Source organism: Gymnogyps californianus, chromosome 3, assembly GCF_018139145.2.
Source record: "Gymnogyps californianus isolate 813 chromosome 3, ASM1813914v2, whole genome shotgun sequence".
Lineage (NCBI taxonomy): Eukaryota > Metazoa > Chordata > Aves > Accipitriformes > Cathartidae > Gymnogyps > Gymnogyps californianus.
This window is the reverse complement of record NC_059473.1, coordinates 20861747-20883108: the sequence shown is the minus strand read 5'-3', so window position 1 is coordinate 20883108 and position 21362 is coordinate 20861747. Positions and strand designations below refer to the sequence as shown.

General features: G+C 36.8%; 1 protein-coding gene across 3 annotated transcripts in view; it reads left to right on the top strand.

Annotated features, from left to right (window-relative positions):
• Nucleotides 1-19743, top strand: part of DISP1 (dispatched RND transporter family member 1) — a 37240-nt gene extending 17497 nt beyond the window's left edge. For 2 of the 3 annotated variants that reach the window (XM_050894671.1, XM_050894670.1), the window contains 6 exons: nt 2674-2703; nt 6803-6926; nt 8190-8317; nt 8759-8856; nt 10909-11006; nt 16080-19743. In XM_050894671.1, coding sequence (XP_050750628.1) covers nt 2674-2703; nt 6803-6926; nt 8190-8317; nt 8759-8856; nt 10909-11006; nt 16080-19724 — 4123 coding nt within the window. In that variant the 3' untranslated portion in view covers nt 19725-19743. Of the gene's footprint in view, nt 1-2673; nt 2704-4842; nt 4900-6802; nt 6927-8189; nt 8318-8758; nt 8857-10908; nt 11007-16079 lie in introns of those variants that run through there. The other variant, XM_050894672.1, reaches the window with a different exon arrangement.
• The last annotated feature ends 1619 nt before the right edge of the window (nt 19744-21362 follow it).

The window sequence follows — 21362 nt, the reverse complement described above, 5'->3', positions numbered from 1 at the left end:
GTCATACAAACCTGTGTACAAGTCAGCATAATTACAAAGCTTGTACTAGTTGTTGTCCTTGGATGGCTGTTGGTTGTGCCGAATGGCTATATCGTATAGTTGCTCATGGTAGGGTCCATTATGACACAGATGAAAATGGGACTCGCTTTCACAAGTGACTGAGCATGTATGGAAATTCAAATCTTTACAAATAAAAGCTAGAAATTCATGTTTGAATCACCATATTAACAGTAAATATGTCTGTATATATTTCTCTCTAATCTGTAAATCCAAGAGTGTATGCTGCAATTACAGAAATCTGTTATACCTGACTCTGTAGCTGTGTCCCCTTTTTCATACAGGCACGGAAGCACACGTTCAGTTTACACTCTGTGTTAGTTCTGAATTAGTCAATGAAAGGGCTTGTCTGTTTAAGCATTTCTCTTCATACAGAGTCCTGTTACTACTAACTTCAGATTCAAGTTTAGTGAGTTCTGACTTCAGTGCCTAGTTTCTTATCGTCCAGTCTAGCCTTAGTTGTGAAAAATTGTGGTGGTTGCTGTAGATAGGATGGCAAGCAGTCCTCTGAGCCTGCCACAACTTCTTTTCAGCCTCAGGCAACTTACTGTTGCAAAGTCATTTCAGAACTCAGTTTATTTGAGTTTCTGTACATTTTGGCTGCTGACGAGTCTGTTCTTGTGGTGGTACGAGAAGTTTTTTGGCATCAGCTGTGAAATTGAGTATGTTCAGTACTTCTGAAAGTCAGATTTGTGCATCTTGGACTACAGTCTGAAGGTTGGTGACATTTCATAAATCTTAATTTTTGTGGCTGGATTTAATAGAAAATCCTTGTCTGTACATTTCCTTAATCCTTGAGTTACTTCAACTGCAGATTGGTTATTCGGCTTTTCTCCTGCTTTTCTCCAGCTTCCTCATGGCCGCAAGGAACAATTTACTACTACGTACTACCTACGGGCATGTCCCAGTTAGCAGCTCTACTGCTTCATTGGGTTGGAGCATTTCCAGACAGCAGTGAATTACAGCTGATAGAAATTTGCTTTTTTACAATTCTTATTTCTTACAACAGTTAAATTAAAATGGATTTGTATTTCTTGAGGAAATAAATATAATAGCTTTATATTTCTTGATGGAATGTTCCATCATAGTTATATTTGTGCTATATTGCTTGAGACACACTATGAATGAGATATAGATGAAGATGAAGAGTAGAAGAGGTCTTAGCATCCATGTTTAGCTTTGCTAGTGTAATTTGTTCTTCCATCCTTCCTGCCAAGGAAAGGGATAGTAGGAATGGTTCACATTTATATTATTCTATGCTGTCAATTACATTTTCATCACCCTTCTGCTATGATATTAGTTAGCAGTGCTTTGAATATATATCTGAAGTGGCCTGTTGCTGCGTTAAGAGCTAGTTGACATTGGATTGTACTTTTTGTTTGGTGTAACAGAGCGTTGTGTTTCAGAGGCTCAGTTTTATGTGGATTATTTCCCCTTTACAGTTGCTCAGAGTTAGAAATAGAAGCAGTCTAAGCAGTACTCACACCTAGTGTGGTCACGGTTGCAGCTACCTTGAGATGATATGCCAGAATGTTTTGGTTCCCCTGGACTAGAATTTCAACCCAGTGTGTTGAATCTTATGCTTTGAAGGACAGCAAATCTCATTCCTGAGCACTGAATTAATCTTTAAACTTTTGTGAAAATCTCCAAGGAGTCTGAAGTTTGAACTGTTTATCCAGTGGTGTGAAAGCATACAAATGTCACTCTTTTGGAGACCTCAATGTAGAAATACTAACTGATCTATTTTATGCAAGCAGCTGTTTCTTAATTCATTGTTTTCTGTACCTTTTTAAAGAAGTAATATTAAATATGTCCTTCTTGGTAAAACAAGTCCATAACTGAAGCCATAGTATGATTACATCTTTGGAGTGATTGTATGTTGCATTCATAGTCAGGAAGTTCTTGAAAGGACTTGCAGATTCTTCATGGGAATTTTTTTAAAAGTGAAATTTATGTGAAACTTACTGATCCAATAGCTAACAAAATGAAGTGCTTACTGAACAGTGGAAGATAAGAATAATTTGCATTTGGGTTTGCTATCTCCTCATCAAAGTAATATTATTTATATTAGATTTTTAAGAAATAACAAAAACTTGCATAGAAAAGTTATTTTATATAGATACCTTTTGTCATTCTATTTCCTGTATTGTGGCAGGACAGAATTTATGGCCAAAATAATTTTTTGTAATGGAATTACGAAGGACAATTACGAAGGTTTGTGAATTGCAATGTCAGAACATGGTGTTTTGGTTGTCTGTTCCCATCATATGCAAACTTTGTCATGATTTTCAATGGTACTGAATTTTTATCATGTTAGTTTATTTGGTCTCTTGTTGAAAACTCGAAAAGCCTCTGGAATAGTAATCCCAAAAATCAGCTGCATAAAATTCCACTTTTGAAAACCCACCTGTCTTTGTAGCTGTAATTATTCTCTGAATTACTTGTTTGCAAAGACTCAATTGAATATGACTGTATGCCTTTTAAAATAATTCATATTCTGAAATATCTGATTTTTGTAATTTATTTGCTTATCCATGTATGGGAAGAATTAAACAAATTGCCATGTGCATGTATATTTCACATCTTTTCAATTACTCTCTTTTTCCCTCCTTCCAGGCCAGCCAGGCCATTCAAGTTACCAAAAAGGTAAGGTCTAATACTGTCACATGTGAGGTTTGCAGAATCATAAAGGCAGTAGATGAGGTGATGGCAAAGCTGTTATTCCCCTCACAATGCAGGAGTAAGGAATGTTCAAGGAAAATAGTAGACAATCAAATTAAAGCAGATTTAAAAGAAAAAAGTATTTCTTTAGGCAGCAGGTAGTGAATTTCTGAAACTGCCACAGGAGATTGGGGAGGCAGATAGTATCAGCAAGTTCAAACAACGTTTAGAAGAATTGATCTACAGTGGGTCCCTAAATAAACACTGAAAGAAGGAGCCAGGGACAAGCTCTTTAACATCCCTAATCACACATCTGTGAATCCTGGGGGAGCAGGAAGGGGATAGACCACAGAAGGTGGCCAAACTCATGCGCTCTATTTATGGAGGGACAAGTAGTCTCTCCATAAATACTGGGCCAGAATTTTAAAATCTATGCAGATTTCAATGTTTCTTGTTTTCAAATATTTTGTGGCATTTTTTATTACAATCCATGCCATTCTTCTTGTGTGTATGTACACTATCTGCACAAGCATAAAAACTCTGTGACTCAGGACCTTTTTGATTAAGGGTTATTCTGAGAAGCAGCTTGGTTGTATCATCAATAATGATAAAACAACCTGACAGAAAAGTTCAGAAGATGTCATCGTAATGATCTCTTCTGCTTCGTAAAAGCGGAAACCCCACGCAATCAGGAACACTAGGTTTGGACCGTATATGCTCTGAAGAGTGGCAGGGTCATAGAAAACAACAAAGCAACTTATCTAAAACTGTTAGTGCATCAGTAATAGCAACAAGAAACCATCTCAAGCGAAAATACATTAAAAACATAATTCATCTTTAGGATTTGCTTTCAGTAAAGAACAGGCCTGTTTGCTAAATATCTGGTTTGAGTTATATGAATCTGTTTGTTAATATGAATTCAATCACACAAATACCTATTACTCATAGTTATCTCTTTATGATATAGAAACTATATATGGTATGTTTCTGTCTCTTTATATGAGACTGGGTAGTGGTTTAACCTGAGTATGTCTGCATATAGGTGCTGAATTGAAAAGTTTAACACTATCCACATGTTATGCTGTAGCTTAAAATGGGAAGGAAAAGTAAACACTAACTTTTTTACCTTCTCCTTTTGAAGAAAGCATCTGAGGTCTTAGATCACCTTGGGGCAAATTGCTTGAAACCAGTCTTTTAGTGGTGCTAGATGGGTGAGATAAATATAGATTGAATTGCTTACTGTATCTCCTAAGCATTTTTAACTCTTTAAAACATGGGGGGGGGAAGCCTTTTTCAGGTGTGTGAAAAACATCAGGAGGAAAGAAATTAATGAAAATTATATGTATTTTAATGGTACAAGGCAGCTTAAAGTAGTGTTACCATTCTAACAACTAGATTGAAAGCAGGGGGCAAAGTGGCATATAAAAGAGGTTTCAGTCAGTGTCATAGTTATTGAGAATTCATCATTTAGTGCTTGAAGAGTTTGGAGAAAAAAAAAAGAAGATAATGTATCAGTGTAGCTATATGTCTAGCTCATTGCACAACCGTAGTTTTAATTAGGCATCAAAAAGCAGGAGGTGTTATCCTGGTTTAGAAAAGTACTAAAGGATGTGCTTAGCACTAAGGACGTCCATGCTGAATGTGATTCCTTGACTGAGGAATTGATTTAAGCGTTTTTCTCTTGGACTTGGACATTTTCAGGCAAGTGGTCATTTACACAGAATCTAAGTCAGGGCAGTGGCTTACTTTTCACAGAGAAAATAAAAAGTAACTTAACTCATTTTATGGCTTTTTAATGGTTGAAAAATAAAATAACTGCCATCTGTTTAGCCACTTATGGTGGGTTAGGATCGAGGCTGGCTGTAGGCAACTTGGTTGGAGCCAGAGCCCTCAGCAGCACCAAATGATGCGCAGACAAATAAAATTAAAATACAGCGTGGTTAGTCCTTTTTGATGTTCTAGCCCAGATCAGCTTTGCTTATCTGAATTTCAGTATGTGATACAAGAAACAGGACAAATTTGCAGGTGTAAACAAGCACTTACTGTTTTGTGTATGTGGCTTATTAACACGTTAAACACTTTACCTAGGACATAGTTTCTTTTACAGCTGGTGACTGAAGAATTTAACCAATTTAAGAGCTGCTCAGCTGAGAATGGAAGTAGAGACAACATGCCAAAGTGGTAAATCTGGCAATAGTGATGAATAGGAAAATAAATCTTTTGGGTAGAATTTTTATGACTTCAGAGCAAATGTCTATAATAGCTAGTCAATCTAGCTTGGTGTTTATGAAAACATTTAGTCCTGTAAATAGGAAAATTCTATTAGGTCATTTACTTCCCTTCACTCCTACTTTGTACAATTGCTCATTTGGCAAGCTGCCCCTTTGTGATTCATTTTAATAAAAACTTACACTTCAGATTGCTTTTCAAGCTTTTGCTAATTAACCTCTTGTGTGAGAATGTAAGAATTATTCCACATTTACCTAATGGGAAATTGAGATACACCCAATGCTTTGGACTTCCTTGCTCCTTAAAGCTGTGCTTAGACCCCTAGGCCATACCTACTTCCACATGCTATGGAAAGTCAGCAATAAGCTTGCTCACTGCCATTGATTTTACAGTTAGAAAACTGCGAAGCTGTTGCTGGAGTGAGGAGCTAGGCATTACCTCCCTTCTTAGCAATGGGACAGAAAATTTCTGTAGAGCTGATAATTGAACTGTGATTAGATAATGAGTTGTCCGAAACTGAAAACCATAATCTTTTAAGACAGTAGAAATAAGTAAAGGAGCGCTCTGCTATAAACTTTCATGTTATGTTGCATGTAAGTTAAGGAGGAAATAAGAGTATAAATCTTCTTGATCAATATTTAGTGTGTACAGAGACTATCAGTATAGAATGATTCATAGCCTATAATTATTTTTCTAATGCCTTTTAAACTTTATGGGACTTTCTGTATTCTCTTTGCTCCCAAGATTAGACAATGTTGCCCTTGAAATGTAAACTCTATGAATTCAGGTCTTTACTGTAAGAAAAATTAGCAAGAAATTAAGATTTCTGGGTTTCATTTTATTTTCTGATACTTTTCTGTCAACAAAACTAAAAATATTTTATGAAAATTATGAAAATTAGATTTGCATATAAAAATTGTTACACTCTTAAAATTTAGAATGAACTAGGAGTTAAAATCCAAGGATATGTGTTATACTAGAAGACTAAACAATTAATGCTGATTTAGTTTATGTATCATGTTGCAACTCCCTTGCACCTTTGAATTTACAACAGATTTTATGGATCATTAGTATATAGGGTTTGAGTATTTTTTTTTAATGACTTTTAAATACAGAGGAAATACTTTCTTTTGGGTTCTACTTTAAAATTGATTTTTCCTCTCTTTGATATTTTTCTTTAAAAAGCTTAAGCTTTCAAAGAAGAAACTGTGATGTTTTCCATCATTAAATTTTTAACAAAGCATCTATTTTCTAGTGGACCCCAACCATGGATAAGATCCATGCAAAAAGTTGAGTATAAAGTTAAGGGAAAAGTATTTATATTAAAAAATTGTGTTTAGTCTTAAACAACAGTTTTCACTTCCCATATGCTCTCTTTTTTTGCATTTTTTATGTAAAAGCATTTTATGTAAATTATTGCTATGGCAGTTTTAAATACTGAACATGTACTAAACAACAGAAATATCTATTTCAGTAGCCCATAGTTAATCACCTCTATAGCAGCACAAAGAAAATCTAAGATAAAGCCTGCATTTTTGTCAGAACGCTGGGGGAAAAAATAATAGTCTGATGTGAAAAGCTTTTCTATATAAGAATAGAAAGTTTCAGTAGGGAGATTTGATAGAAAGTGGGGTTTTTTTGTTTGTTTTCTTCCTTTAAAAAAAAACCAAAACACTGTAGAAATAAACTGTTTCCAAACGGTTTCCATCCAGTTGTGATAGCTAGCTTAATTTCCTGTAAGTATAACAAAGAAAACAGATCAGTGTTTCGACATGGTTCTTTAGAGAAGTATGGATTAATTTTGTGTATAACTTTTATTTCTGTAACATCTTTTTCTCTGTTCCTCTCCATGTAGCTATGCTGCGCTGATAGCCGACTGGCCTGTGGTGGTCCTGGGCATGTGTACTGTGTTAATAGTGGTGTGTGCGCTTGTTGGAATATTAGTTCCAGATCTTCCAGATTTCTCTGATCCATTGCTGGTAGGTAAATATTAATCAATTGCACTGTCAAATAAGTATTTTTGGTTTGCTGTTTTTTCAGTGATACCAGTAAACAGATGCAAGTACAGCAATTGATACATTCCTCTTAAATTGAGATGTGCCCAGAGGAAAAAACTGACTCTTAACATGCCTGAAAAGGTTCCCTGTACTATGAATCTGTTTGGAATCAGTTTCTAGAGAGATTGAACTGGTACTAAGCTTGCAGAAGCAAGTTCTGTCTAATGAATCCATGAAAGAAATGGGTTGTTAAAGAGCCTTGTAATTCCTCTAATTAAAAAAAAAAAAAAGTATTAAATCTTGACATTGGAGCAGCTAATGGTGATACAAAGATGCATTTGCCATCAGAGAGTGTTATCCACTAGTTTAAATTCCTTCTGCATTTTGCAATTGAAAGGTCATACGTCCTTCAGCAGAACTGCTGTAGATTGAATAATGTAAATTCATCCCAGTTTTAGATGTACAGCACAATACAACACAGACCATACGTTCTAAATCAGGTTTCAAAGAGTGAGGGCCAGGATCTATTAAAGGAAAGGGGATTCTAAGTGCCTTCTGGGGATGAAATGATATCCATATTGAAAGACTGAAAGTAATTTTTATCAGATTCTGTTAAATACTGCGCTCATTTCTTACTTTTCATGAGCTGCCTTACCCATGAGTAGCTTTCAGGATTTTTATTGAAAATATTGTATTTAATTATTATCCTCAAATAAAAATATACTTTTCCTGTAAGTTATTGTTATTTGTATTATAGTAACGTATATCTGTACATATTCATATGTAATGGATATTTCTTGAAAACAGCCAAGTTATTAAAATTGTTTCAAAGTCACTTTCAGAATTATTTAAAGATTTGCCTTATTCTTGGAGAAATAGAGAAGATATACTTGAGTGTTTGTTAATCATATTTAATCAGTAGAGTGATAATTGAGCTACAGAAAGAGGACTTTGTAGAATGCCCTTGCTCTGAAAACTAAGTATTGAATGTTTGATAGACTAAATCATCATCACTTGTCAGGGAAAGAAGTAGTACGTGCAAGAATTCTTAAACCCTTGTCACTCTATACAGTTGGTCATTATTTTGTCTGACCTGTCATAAAGCATTTTACCTTTAAAAGTAGATACCTGGAGTAACTATGCTTCATAAGGAAAACTATCCATCACTTTGATCATGTTTCCACTTTCCCGTTTGAGCTAAAGAATGAAAAGTATTAATGGAATTTTGTGATGCTCTTCTCTTAGGGTTTTGAACCAAGAGGGACGGCCATAGGACAGAGATTGGTCACATGGAACAATATGGTGAAAAACACAGGGTACAAAGCAACACTTGCAAACTATCCTTTCAAATATGCAGATGAACAAGCTAAAAGGTAAGAATTTGTATTAAAAATGCATTTTATTTTATTGGGTTTTTTTGTATGTACATAGTGCTTGCTCCAGTACCCTCTGAAGTTAACATATGTACTGCCACTGATTTCAATAAATATTGGATCTGATCATCTACAATTCTCAAGGCCTTCCATGTGGAACTAGATAGTTCCCATCACAAGCTCTTTAGAAAAAGTGTGTAGTTCTAGTTTGCACTTTGAATTATGGATATTTTCAGTACTGGGCTCAATGTCATTTCCTTTGAAGTCTCTAATATAAACAAAAAATTCAATGAACATTTCAATTTTTGTATACCAAAGTCACATTGGTAAAAATATGTTTTCTCATATGTAAGAGCTATTAAGATGTGTGACTTGTTTGGATGCTCCTTCTATTAACAATCTCTTTGCTAAGGTAAGGTAAAACTATTTATTCTGTTTTAGTCATCAAGATGACAGGTGGTCAGATGATCACTACGAAAGAGATAAGAGGCAAGCAGACTGGAACTTCCACAAGGATACATTTTTCTGCGATATTCCAAGTAAGTGGAGAAATGATGTAAGGAAGGCTAAAAACTTCTGCCACTTGAATGATTTCTGAGGTCTTCTGTATATTGTGTGCCTTTTTAGGAAAATATTTTTTGCTTAGTGTAGTCACAATAAGCACCTTCTTTCTGTGTGCAGAAGTCTTTGAAGAAATTGGGCTGAAATGTGTTTTATTGGTTCTTCCTAGGAAGCAACTGTATTTACTTAAAGTGCTTCTTTTAAGTGATTCCATTTCCTGTAAAGATTTTTATTGGTTATTGGTAATGCTGATCATTGTAAAAGCAGTGTTTTGTGTATGACTGTAGAGGTAGTGCTTAATTCACACTAGGGAAGGAGTTATGTTTTATCTGTGCCATTAACTTAACTCTAAGAAACCGAAATTAAAATACTTTTCCTGTATATGTCCTAAAAGACATCCACAGGTCATATCTTATACAGAATTTAGGGGTTTGTTTAGGGGGAAAAAACCCACAAAAGAACCCAAACAAAACACCCTCCTCAAAGAAATAAAAGTAAAAAAAAAACCCACCTTGAAGTACTGAAGGCTTATGAAGCTGTCTAAGTTAAACTACAGGACAAAAAAGACAAAGAAGTCTTTATTGACTTTTTACAAGGCATACTGCAAAACTTTGATAAGTCCTGTTCTGGCAGAGAGCATGCATTAGCAGATGTAGATCTTGCCCTTATTCATATAATGACCTGGGCTCTTTTGCAGCTACTTCAATATGTGAGGACTGATAACAGAGCACAAAAACATAATTGTGAAATTATTTGTTTATATTACTTGATCTGAGAGAGCAATGACCAGTAAAAACCGGGGTGAAAAACAGATTTATGGTTTGTTTTTTTTTTTTTTATTACAATATGGTCTTACATCTAAGTGAGAGGATGTGAGCAAGGTCGTCATTTCTGCTCCCGTGAGCAGAACCATATTAGACCAAGCATATCTTGTGTAAGGAAGAGGAAATGTACTCGAAACTCTGCTGAGCATTAACTGCAACTTGAAGCAGAATTAACTCCTCTTGTCCTGCCCGCTGTTTCTGCATAGTCTCACTCTCAGTCTTTCCATTACTGTTTCTGCATAGTCTCAGTTGTGGCAGTCATGAAGGAATTGCGCTTCTATGGGAAAGTTTGCCAGTCCATTATGTAAAGAAAATAGTTGATTTCCTCTTGACCCATTTCCGTCATTCCTGGTATCTTTCTTTGTCTGCTCCAGGACCTGCAGATTTGAGTTTCCTTGATCCTAAAGCACGGTCAGAGATCATAAAGCACTACCCCTGAGTCTTGTGAAAGACAAAAATTCTGCACATTCGCAGCAGTGGGAAAAATTCAGCCTTTTGGTTTTTGGAATATTGTAATTAACGTGATAATGTTTCTTAACCCAAAGTACCATATTGTGTTATGCAGTACTGTATATTTGTGTTTGTATATATGTTTCCCTTGTTAGCTGTGCATAAAGATCTCACTGCCACTAAGTAATTATTTCCTTTCCTAAAAGCTGTCTTCTAATAAATGTGATTTAATTTGTAATTTAAGCTGTATGTGTCTAAACTGTAGAATTCTTAAAAATGGCCTCAAGGATATCACAACAATTTCCACTGCAGTCATTTGCTTCTAAAGCAAAAACATTCTTGGAGAAACAGCTTTATAATTATTATTTATATTCCCAAATGACTTACTAAATCAGCCTTTGATTACTATTATCTGTGTACTGCCATTATGCTGTGCCAAGAATTTCATAGTTTGCTGATTAGATCTTTTGATTTTTATTTGTCATATTTCAGAAGATAGTTTGCTTGAATAGAAGTGTGTAGAGCTTCTAAGTGGTATATAGTATTGAAGATGCCGTATTTACTATAAGCACTTTAAAGAAACGGAAACTTTCATGTGGTCTGAGTCTTACAGATAAATAGCTCATCTTGAAAAGGAGGTGGATTCCCATGACCTGACAAAGATTTCATCTGTGTCATTTGAATGGTGGGATTTTGTCTGTCTTTGATACCAGACACACCCAAACAATCTATAAAACCCCCCTCCTGTAATTTCAGGTGATCGCTATTCACGAGTGGTGTTTACATCAACAGAAGGAGAGAATTTATGGAATTTGAATGCAATTAAGTCAATGTGCAATGTAGATAACTTGAGGGTAAGTAAAGAAGGCATTTAATTTGTTTAACTTGCAGACATGAAGCATGTATTTGAAACTTTGTTTTGCTGCCCGTTGCCATCCAGTAGCACATGAGAGGACTTCACATTGTTCACATCCTTTTCGAATGGTCAGTTAGCATGCAGACGAAGTTAAAAAGCAACTTTCAATTTGTTAATCAGATTATATAGGGGAATTTATTTGGTTTTGCTACTAATACCATCCAGAATGGGGTGGAAGAGGATTGCTTCAGAAGTTTCTTTGCAGAAGGGACTATCTTAACTTTTGCTGTGTGTTTCCTCTTAGAATATTATTCCATGGATTTTTGTTCTTGTTTCCCAGCAAGTAATTAATTTTTCTTGCTTTTTCACCTTCAGGTGAACTGGCTGCATCCTCATAGCATATGCAGTTTTCTCTGACACCCAGTGGGTCACTCAGATTTTTATTTTTTTTTAGGTCAAAAGAGAATAGGTTGGCAGATGGACATCAAGGGAACATAGATACGATAGCTAGAAATATAGCCCAATGAATTAGATGTGGATAGTGATACTTTCAGAGTAATATTAATTTTCTCTTTAAAACTGAGAAAATGAAAGACTACATTTTGGCCTTGTCTGTCTGGTCCCATTGTAATTTTTCTTGGCTTTCCTTGTACTCAGTACCTTGCAAAGTCAAAATAACCATTGTAATAGCCAGCTTCAGAGGCTACCATAGCTTCTTTTGCATGTGTTAGAAGGTAATTTAGCACTCTGATTGAAATCGATATCTGGTTTCAACTGATGAAAGTTAACTGACAAAGGCTAAAATAAAATAAGCATTCAGATGGTACGTTTGTAAAATGTAAGCTTGTCACTTGCTGGAGTGAACTCCTTTGAACAGCTGAGTAACCGTAAATTTTTGTGTACTAGTGACTTTGTATGGAAGTAAAGCAGTATGTTTTTCTTCTATTAATAATGATCTGTTTATTTCCAATTTTTTCTCTTCCAAAACAAAAATAATCATAAACAATTAACTTCATATTATACCACAGTTATTTCATGAGGGATATTTTCATCATTAGATTTGTTTATCATTGCCTTTTAGGCAACTGTATTAATTTAGTGAATTCCCAAACTGTTTTCCCTAACAGCTGGCATTTGCTTGCGTAAAATGTTGAGCTGTAGTGAAACATTGTATAATGAATCTGCCTTGGCAGTCTGCTGACAGGCATTTTGTCCTGGTTGGCCTCTGTTGGTGTAAGTGGTTTTTGTCCTCACATGCTCATGAAATGTTCCTTATTTCCCCATGAGAGATTATTGCACCAACAGGATGGCTCATGTGATTACCCTTTATCTCTTTCAATCAGAATGAGCCAGGTGAGCAAAGTACAGTATTTAAACTAACCCAGCTCAGTTTTGAATGAACTGAGCTAGGGAGTAATCATATTGCCAGTTCAATCAGGAGATACAGTGGAGAATAACCTTTTACAAGGTTAAAAATTGAGAGTGAGGGAGGAGATGCTAATCTGTGCATTTAACTGTACAAGTTTAGTCACATAGACAGCTGATGCAGGTAAATCCCAGGTAGTATAGATCATTGCAAAGCAATGCAGTCTGAATAAAAAAAAAAAAATATTTCTATATAACAGAATAAAGACAGTTAATTACCTCTGAAGAATAATCTTTGTAATGGTTGCATTACTCCTGAGGAATTTTTCTTTTTTTCCTACCTATATGCACACTTTGATAATAATGTATTATTTCAAATACTGCTTTACTTTCTGAGGGAAGGATGAAACTACTTCAACAAAACAAGCACCACACATCTTGTATCCATAAAAATAGCTCTTCCTTTGAAATAAGAACACTTCAGAAAATTATATGTTGGCTACTTCAGCTACACCCACAGTTGTGTAGATATTTATAGAGAATATTGTTGCAGATAATGTTTCTATGGATCTTTTTTGTAATTTAGGTATATACTTAAGAATATAGTAATCAGACATCTCAGCTGAGCAGAACGACGGTGCATCATGATAGCAGCATTGATTTATAGCTAGTTAGTAGACAAAACATTGATATGGTTAGGTTTTGCAATTATTGCTGGTCTATGTATGTAAATTTATAATAAAAATTAGATACTCAGGGCTCAGAAAGGGCTGAAGCTTTTTTCATTAATTTTTAAAAAAAATGCTTGTTACTTACAAATAACATGTTTAAACGATTTTAACACTTTCTAACAATTTCTGAGCACTTCTAAATCTTTTTAGAACTCATGAAGTGCTGTGAAATGTCCCACTTCTGAATGCTAAGTTCTGCTAGCAGCCAGTCCCTAGAGAGTATGCTGACTTGCACTGCAGCTATCGGAAGAAATCGATGACTTCAGTGACCTTCTGGTCTTACAGACTCTCTTCGGGCTGTAGTTATTTTTGTTGTTGAATTCATGCTTGTTTAGGGCCACAGTTCTGTTGAAATAAGTGGCAAAGCTTTCTGTATTCAAAGACAGGAAAATCAGACACTTTTCTGGAAATGCAAACCTTAGAATTTATGTATTTTTCTGATGATAAGCACGATTTCAGCACCAATTAGTATTTGCTTTAGTATGAACTAACAATATATCCCCTATGTGTTAATTGTATTCCCATCTGCTTGTAACTACTTTAACTATATGTTTTACTGACACTTAGGGGCTCCATCCTGCAGCTGCTCAGCATATGGTAGTCCTATAATCTTCATGGAAACTTTATATACAAAGTTTCCTATATATACCTTATATAGGAGGTGTTCTAATTTCTTACTACTTGGATAAGAGGAGCCCTTTTTTTCGCCTGGTAATTGCAGAATGTTTTCCCTATAAACTGTAAACAGTTATTTTATTTATAAACTTCAAAGACTGTAAATGATCTCGTCAGACTGCTTCCCCAAAACCATGTATTTGTGATTCTGTGTCACTGCGTAGATCCATTTGGGCAGATCTGCCCACAGATACAGCATGTGCGCAGGTTGCACAGCTTGGTTTCCTTACTTGTTCCAAAATAAATGAAAATGTTGCCAGTGGCAGACCAAGTCTGGCAACAGCAAAACGGCCTTTTCAATTCCTTTGGATCACCAACAAAGCCCAGTGCTACAATATATTAACATTTTACGTAGTATTTTAATGAGCTATCCAGAGCTAAATTTTGTATTTTAATTTCTAATTTCCAGCTGCCAGCTCATGTTACTTTATCTTTGGCAACAGTTACTTTACCAGTGAATGTTTATGGCCTGCAGCAAGTGTTGAAGAACAGCATATAAACCTCATTGTCCCATCTTGAACTTGAATACATAGAGAAGACAATACAACCCTTTCCTCCCAATTTGCCTATTATGTCCTCATAGGATTAACCTGGAGATGTGCCATGAAAAATACAGATATGCTATTCCAGTGCTTCCTTTTATTTAGTAGGTTGTTCAGTTTTTCCTGAGTTTGCATGTGTGAGTGTTTTTATCTGGAAACAATCAAATGTGAATTATCCTGTTTTTTTGGAATGCCAGTTTGTTATTGTTCAGAAACTGGTTGACAAAATTAAGTCCATATTAAAGCTTTTATAACTGCCATGAGAATCCCCAAGTGCAGTTATTTTGTCTGCATTATAGAGGATTGCTAATAATAAACCTGTGCAATTTTGCTAAAAAAAAAAAAAAACAAAAAAAGCAAAGTGGTATATTTCAGATCACCTAAATTTAAAACATACATGGATAATGGTTTCAGGGGCCAATCCTGTAAACTCTTAAGCACATGGCTTTATTAATGTGACTGTATTAATATGTGTTCATTCTATGTAACTTGATTAAGACTGAAATTTTACATATACCTAACTATTTGAAGGATTAATTCTAATTTGTCACATATAACAAGCCAGAAGTTCGGGCTTTTAATACCTTTATTCCCTGTGTCCTATCAAGATTGAGTTTTCCCAACTTGAGAAAATTTCCCTGATCTAACCTTGTTACTCAAGAGTTTCAGTTCCATTTTATAGATACTTTCAATTTTGCCTAGAAGTGCCTTATGGTGATATAGCTAAGTCGTGCTCTTACTGGCTTCAACTAAATCTGGAATATTCTTGAAGTGAAAGAAGAGTATCCACATAAGGGATTAACACTCATTTAGCTAAGGAGAGTCCTTAACCAAAACATTAAAATTGCTATCGTTTTTGTAAAGCTCTGGTAGGAGTTCCTAGGCTTTGGACAGTCACTTGAGCTGACAACAGCAGACCTCCCCCATGACCCAGCTCTGTGCCCTGTCTGCACTTGCCACTGGTGCCTGCTTGTCCCCGTGATTTCTCTGGCCTTGCTGCTGCTGCTGCTTCTTCCTCCACTCCGCTCCTGAGTCAACTCTTGGGACTTCGTCCCACAGTGGGTGCAGCATTCAGAGGCATGACTGTTGTCTCTGCAGCAGGGCTTATTTTGGGGTGCTTCATGCCACAGCGGAATTATCTTGTGCTTGTGCCTTGGAAATCCTGCATGACTTAGGGACACACAGTGCCTGGGTGGCAGGCTGACCTGGTTGGGAGAAATGTCTGTCAGCTGTACAAGAGCTAAAAAAGACTCAAAGTGAGGGTTGTAGAAGAGAGGTCAGATGATGGAAGTCGTCACGCTGTCACATCCTTTCTTTCTGCATGGTAAGTCCTTGTCTCTCCTAGGAACTTCAGTATGTGATTCCAAGCAGAATGAAAGTTCATTGATGTATGGCTGATTGTTTATTTTCAGGAGTATAGCATGAGATAATAGAAGAGAGTTAACAGTCCTCAGTCTGGGAAAAAAAACCACCTCGGTGCATCTTCAAACAATAGAATTACAATATTCTTAACGCTTCTGCCAATTTTATGCCACTGTGATAAGTCAGTATACTGAGTTACTGCTGGTTTAGTCTGCTGCATGTAAGAGGATACTGATCAAAAACAATGTGTGTGGAAATAAGAATTTACAATGTTAACACAAAAGGACCGTAAGCTGAATTTTCATCACTTTGGGATTTTTTTTTGTGGGTGAATGTTTCTAATAATTCAGACTATTACTCTAAACCAGATTTTTTGCCCTGCCTGTTTTTATACAGATCAGATCCCATTCCCAGTTTGGCGATCTCTGCCAGAGAGCCACTGCTGCTTCATGCTGTCCCAGCTGGACACTGGGCAATTATGTTGCTATTCTAAACAACAGGTCATCGTGTCAAAAAATTGTAGAACGGGATGTCTCTCACACCCTAAAGCTGCTTCGCACATGTGCCAAATACTACTACAACGGAACCCTGGGGCCGGACTGCTGGGATATGAATGCCAAAAGGAAGGACCAACTCAAGTGTACAAATGTGCCTCGCAAATGTACCAAGTACAACGCTGTTTACCAGATCCTTCACTATCTAGTGGACAAGGATTTTCTAAGCCCAAAGACAGCTGACTATGTCTTACCAGCTTTAAAATACAGCATGCTCTTCTCTCCGACTGAGAAAGGGGAAAGCATGATGAGTATTTACCTAGATAACTTTGAGAACTGGAACGCTTCTGATGGTGTAACAACTGTCACAGGGATTGAGTTTGGAATAAAACATAGATTGTTTCAAGATTACCTGTTGATGGATACTGTGTATCCTGCCATAGCCATTGTAATTGTTTTATTAGTTATGTGTGTATACACGAAGTCCATGTTTATCACGCTGATGACTATGTTTGCAATAATTAGTTCCTTGATTATTTCTTATTTTCTCTATCGGGTAGTATTTAATTTTGAGTTCTTTCCATTCATGAATCTCACGGCATTGATAATTCTTGTTGGGATTGGAGCAGATGATGCTTTTGTCTTATGTGACGTTTGGAACTACACGAAATTTGATAAACCTCATGCTGGAACCTCTGAGACAGTGAGCATCACGTTGCAGCACGCTGCTCTTTCCATGTTTGTCACGAGTTTCACTACCGCTGCTGCCTTCTATGCTAATTATGTCAGCAATATCACAGCAATCAGGTGTTTTGGTGTTTATGCCGGCACTGCCATTTTGGTGAATTATGTTTTGATGGTTACATGGCTACCTGCTGTAGTTGTATTACATGAACGATATCTTCTCAATATTTTCAGTTGCTTTAAGAAACCTCAGCAGAGGGTATACAACAACAAAAACTGCTGGACAGTGTTGTGCCAAATGTTGCACAAGATTATTTTTGCAGTCTCAGAAGCATCCAGGATATTTTTTGAAAAAGTTTTGCCATGTATTGTTATCAAATTTCGATATATTTGGCTTTTCTGGTTCCTTGCCTTAACAATTGGTGGAGCATATATCGTGTGTGTAAATCCAAAGATGAAATTGCCGTCATTGGAGCTCTCTGAGTTTCAGGTATTTAGGTCTTCTCACCCATTTGAACGATATGATGCAGAATACAAAAAGCTTTTTATGTTTGAACGTGTCCACCATGGAGAAGAGCTCCACATGCCAATTACAGTAATCTGGGGTGTCACACCTGAGGATAATGGTGACCCTTTAAACCCTAAAAGTAAAGGAAAGCTGCAGCTAGATAGCAGTTTTAATATCGCTAGCCCAGCTTCACAGGTTTGGATTTTACGTTTCTGTCAGAAGTTAAGAAATCAAACATTTTATTATCAGACTGAAGAACAAGACTTCACAAGCTGCTTCATTGAAACATTTAAGCAGTGGATGGAAAATCAAGACTGCGATGAGCCATCTCTTTACCCCTGCTGCAGCCACTGGAGCTTTCCATACAAACAGGAAGTTTTTGAATTATGTATCAAGAGAGCTATAATGGAGCTAGAAAGAAGCACAGGGTACCATTTAGATAGTAAAACCCCAGGGCCTCGCTTTGACCTAAATGACACCATCAGGGCAGTGGTGTTGGAGTTCCAAAGCACCTACCTCTTCACGCTGGCTTATGAGAAAATGCATCAGTTTTACAAAGAGGTGGACTCGTGGATTTCAAGTGAGCTTAGTTCTGCTCCTGAAGGTCTTAGCAATGGTTGGTTTGTGAGTAACCTCGAATTTTATGATCTTCAGGACAGTCTTTCTGATGGTACTCTGATTGCCATGGGTCTTTCAGTTGCTGTTGCATTTAGTGTAATGCTTCTTACAACTTGGAATATAATTATAAGCCTTTATGCAATAGTTTCAATAGCTGGAACTATTTTCGTCACTGTAGGTTCTCTGGTTCTTCTTGGATGGGAGCTAAATGTGTTAGAATCTGTCACTATTTCAGTGGCTGTTGGCTTATCTGTAGACTTTGCTGTTCATTATGGAGTGGCTTATCGCTTAGCCCCTGACCCTGACCGAGAGGGAAAAGTCATTTTTTCTTTAAGCCGTATGGGTTCTGCTATTGCAATGGCTGCATTGACTACATTTGTAGCTGGAGCAATGATGATGCCCTCTACAGTGTTGGCGTACACGCAGCTTGGCACTTTTATGATGCTTATAATGTGCATTAGTTGGGCTTTTGCAACATTCTTCTTCCAGTGCATGTGCCGATGCCTTGGACCCCAGGGCACTTGTGGCCAGATCCCACTACCAAAAAAACTGCGGTGTAATGCCTTCTCTCAGACCTTTTCAGGAGCCCAAGGAGGCAGAGGTCAAAATAAATCACATCCTGTTAGCAAATATCAGCTGGACTCCAGAAGTCAAAAACCAGAAACGGAGCATGAGCACTATGAGCTCGAGCCTCTGGCGTCACAAACCGGTATCTGTAACCCTGCAGAGAAAGTGACTTACGAAGAAACTCATATCTGCTCAGAGCTCTTCAGCAGCAGGCCCCAAAACACATGCATGCCTATGCATTCAGCCTATAATAGTGAAGTGAGTAAAAGCATAAAAAATGTTGCTAGTTCAGCTATGCTACAGACATCTATTGACCAACACACCATATGCCCAATTTTCTCTCAAAACAGGCAGTGTAGCTGTCCTGATGCATATAAGCAAGTGGCAGTGAAGTGGAGTCCACATTCGTGTCAACAGTTAAGTGACACCTTCTGTTACCAGTGTTCTCCTTCACCGGGAACCGTACAGATCCAAAGCTCTGTAGCTCCTATAAATGCTTTACAGCAAGCTGCTGAAGGTTACGTGCATCCAGTCCAGCATGTCCTCCACTGCAGTTGCCTTCAAGGAAGGCTCAAAAGAACGATGACGCAGAATTCTCTGCCTAAAAATTTTTTCCTCCAGTCTGTGCAGCAGTTTCAGGCACATCAAAGAATAAATAGGGCAGATTCACATGCTCATCAGAACCTAGAGGAAAACATAAGAACTGTTCCAAAGGTGATGAGCTCCTCACAGTTTGTCTGCCGAAACGCAGCACCTCTAATAGTGCGTTGCTCTGAATGTGAGAACAGTGTATCAAATAACCAAAAGGGATTCTGTCAGCAGACAGACAAGTGTGATGAAAAGGGTGGTACAGAAGCAAACGGGGTTGAAAGCAAGAAAGCCTCTCTCTCAAAGCAGAAAAAGAAAGCAGAGAGCAAGATAGATCAGCGTTCTTTGCAGAATGACCGAGTTTTGAAGGCTGACCAAAATGATAAAAAACATCTGCTGAATAGGTCAGTGAGAGAGGCTCGCTACGAGGGTTGCCGTGAAAATTCACACTGTTGTAGCAAGGCTATCACAGTGAAGTGCAATTCTGTTGACTGTCAAATGCCAAACATCGAAGCCAATGTGCCTCCTATGTTAATGCGCCCAGAACTTTCCAATGAAAGTTTGTTAATAAAAACACTATAATAAATCTTTAATTTTGCAATCCTGTGTCTTTCTTTTAAAAGTAAGTTTAAAACACTAAAAAGGAAAGTCCTGAATAAATATGAATTATAATTTGCATTTTGGAATGAAAAATGTATTTTATAGAACAGTAACATTTATACATTTCATAAAGCCATTACATGTAGTAAAACTTGATGTTGTCCAGAATTTTTTTTTGCTGTAAATCATAGGCTGGATTATGCTTAATTTAGTTTTTGTCCCAGGGCATTAGAGTTTGAATTCTCCTTATAAACCATCGCAAGAAATAAAGTGTTACAAAGAAACTCTCCCTTTTCTGAAGCCAGGGCTTGTGAGATTGATAACGTTTGGGGCAGACTGAGATTGATGTGCTCAGAAAAGGTGACATTTACCTTGATTCTACTGCTGCCTTGGCAGGCTTGTGTGCACCTTGAAACAGTGGCAGCACTACAACTGTGTTCATTCAAGGTTGTCTGAAAGACCAGCTCTGCAGGGTAGCCTGTTTTGGGAATATTTTTAACTATTTATCCTAACAAAATCTAAAGAAAAGCTCTTGGAGGTCAACAGCACTTGCACTGCTGTTGTTGGTATCTGTGTATATAGTGCAGTAAAACATTTTAAACTGCCCTTTCTGGCAGTTACTGTATAGACTTTACCGTTAAATACCAGAGAATAGAGGTGGAAACAATACTAAGTGAACGTTATTTACTTCTCAGTGATGACAAGAGAAGTATAAATCATGTGTATGACATATGTATGTATACAAAGTCAGGATTTATAAAATTGGGCATGAAGTCTGTTGCAATACTGAACTTTTTCCCACAAAGTATGGAAATTAGAAGTAAATCTACTGTGGAGAAAGGCATAGTTAATGCACATGTTCTAGACTTACTGTCAATAGTATCAGATTAAGTCAATTCAAAAGGCTCAAATACATAAATTAAGATACTGTGCTTACTTAGTTTTCTTACCCAGAGAAATTCCAAGTACTGAACTAAACCGTGTAACCAAGACATTGGATTTCAGACATTGTATTTGTGTAACTATAGGGTATAGTCGGATGGCAGCTATGGTTTGGTCATGGGAATACTTGCTGGTCTCATCATTCAGGGAGAGTGGATTTGAGAGCTGGAACTGTGTAGTACGTCATAATTGCTATGCACCTTAATGACAAATCTCTTCATATAATTGTTCGGTTATGCTGATTAAGTTGATTTACTATACAGAGATAACAGAAGATAGATTTCATGGACTGATGTGATATCATGTACTTGGTGTGTTATGAAGCACTGGAGGAAAAGCCTGGCTTTTTCTGTTCTAATGTTCACGTTGAAGGGGCGTAGAAGATTAGCATCATACAACAAACCACTTTGGTTTGTCTGGGAGTAGTGATGTTAGTGCTTATATATCCCAGTGACTGGAACAGAATAAGAGGTTGAAATTTTCAGAAAAAGCTAAAATAATTTTACGTGGTTTAAGAAGAGTAGCATTCTTTCTTCGATACAAAATAAAACTCACTTTTAGTTCTTTTAAAACTCATAGTTCAGTGTAGAGTCAGATTCTTTCTAAATGTTTTTAATGAGAGCAATTCAAGGATTTTCTGTGCACCATAGAGGCCGTTAATTATAAAGAGCTAAGACT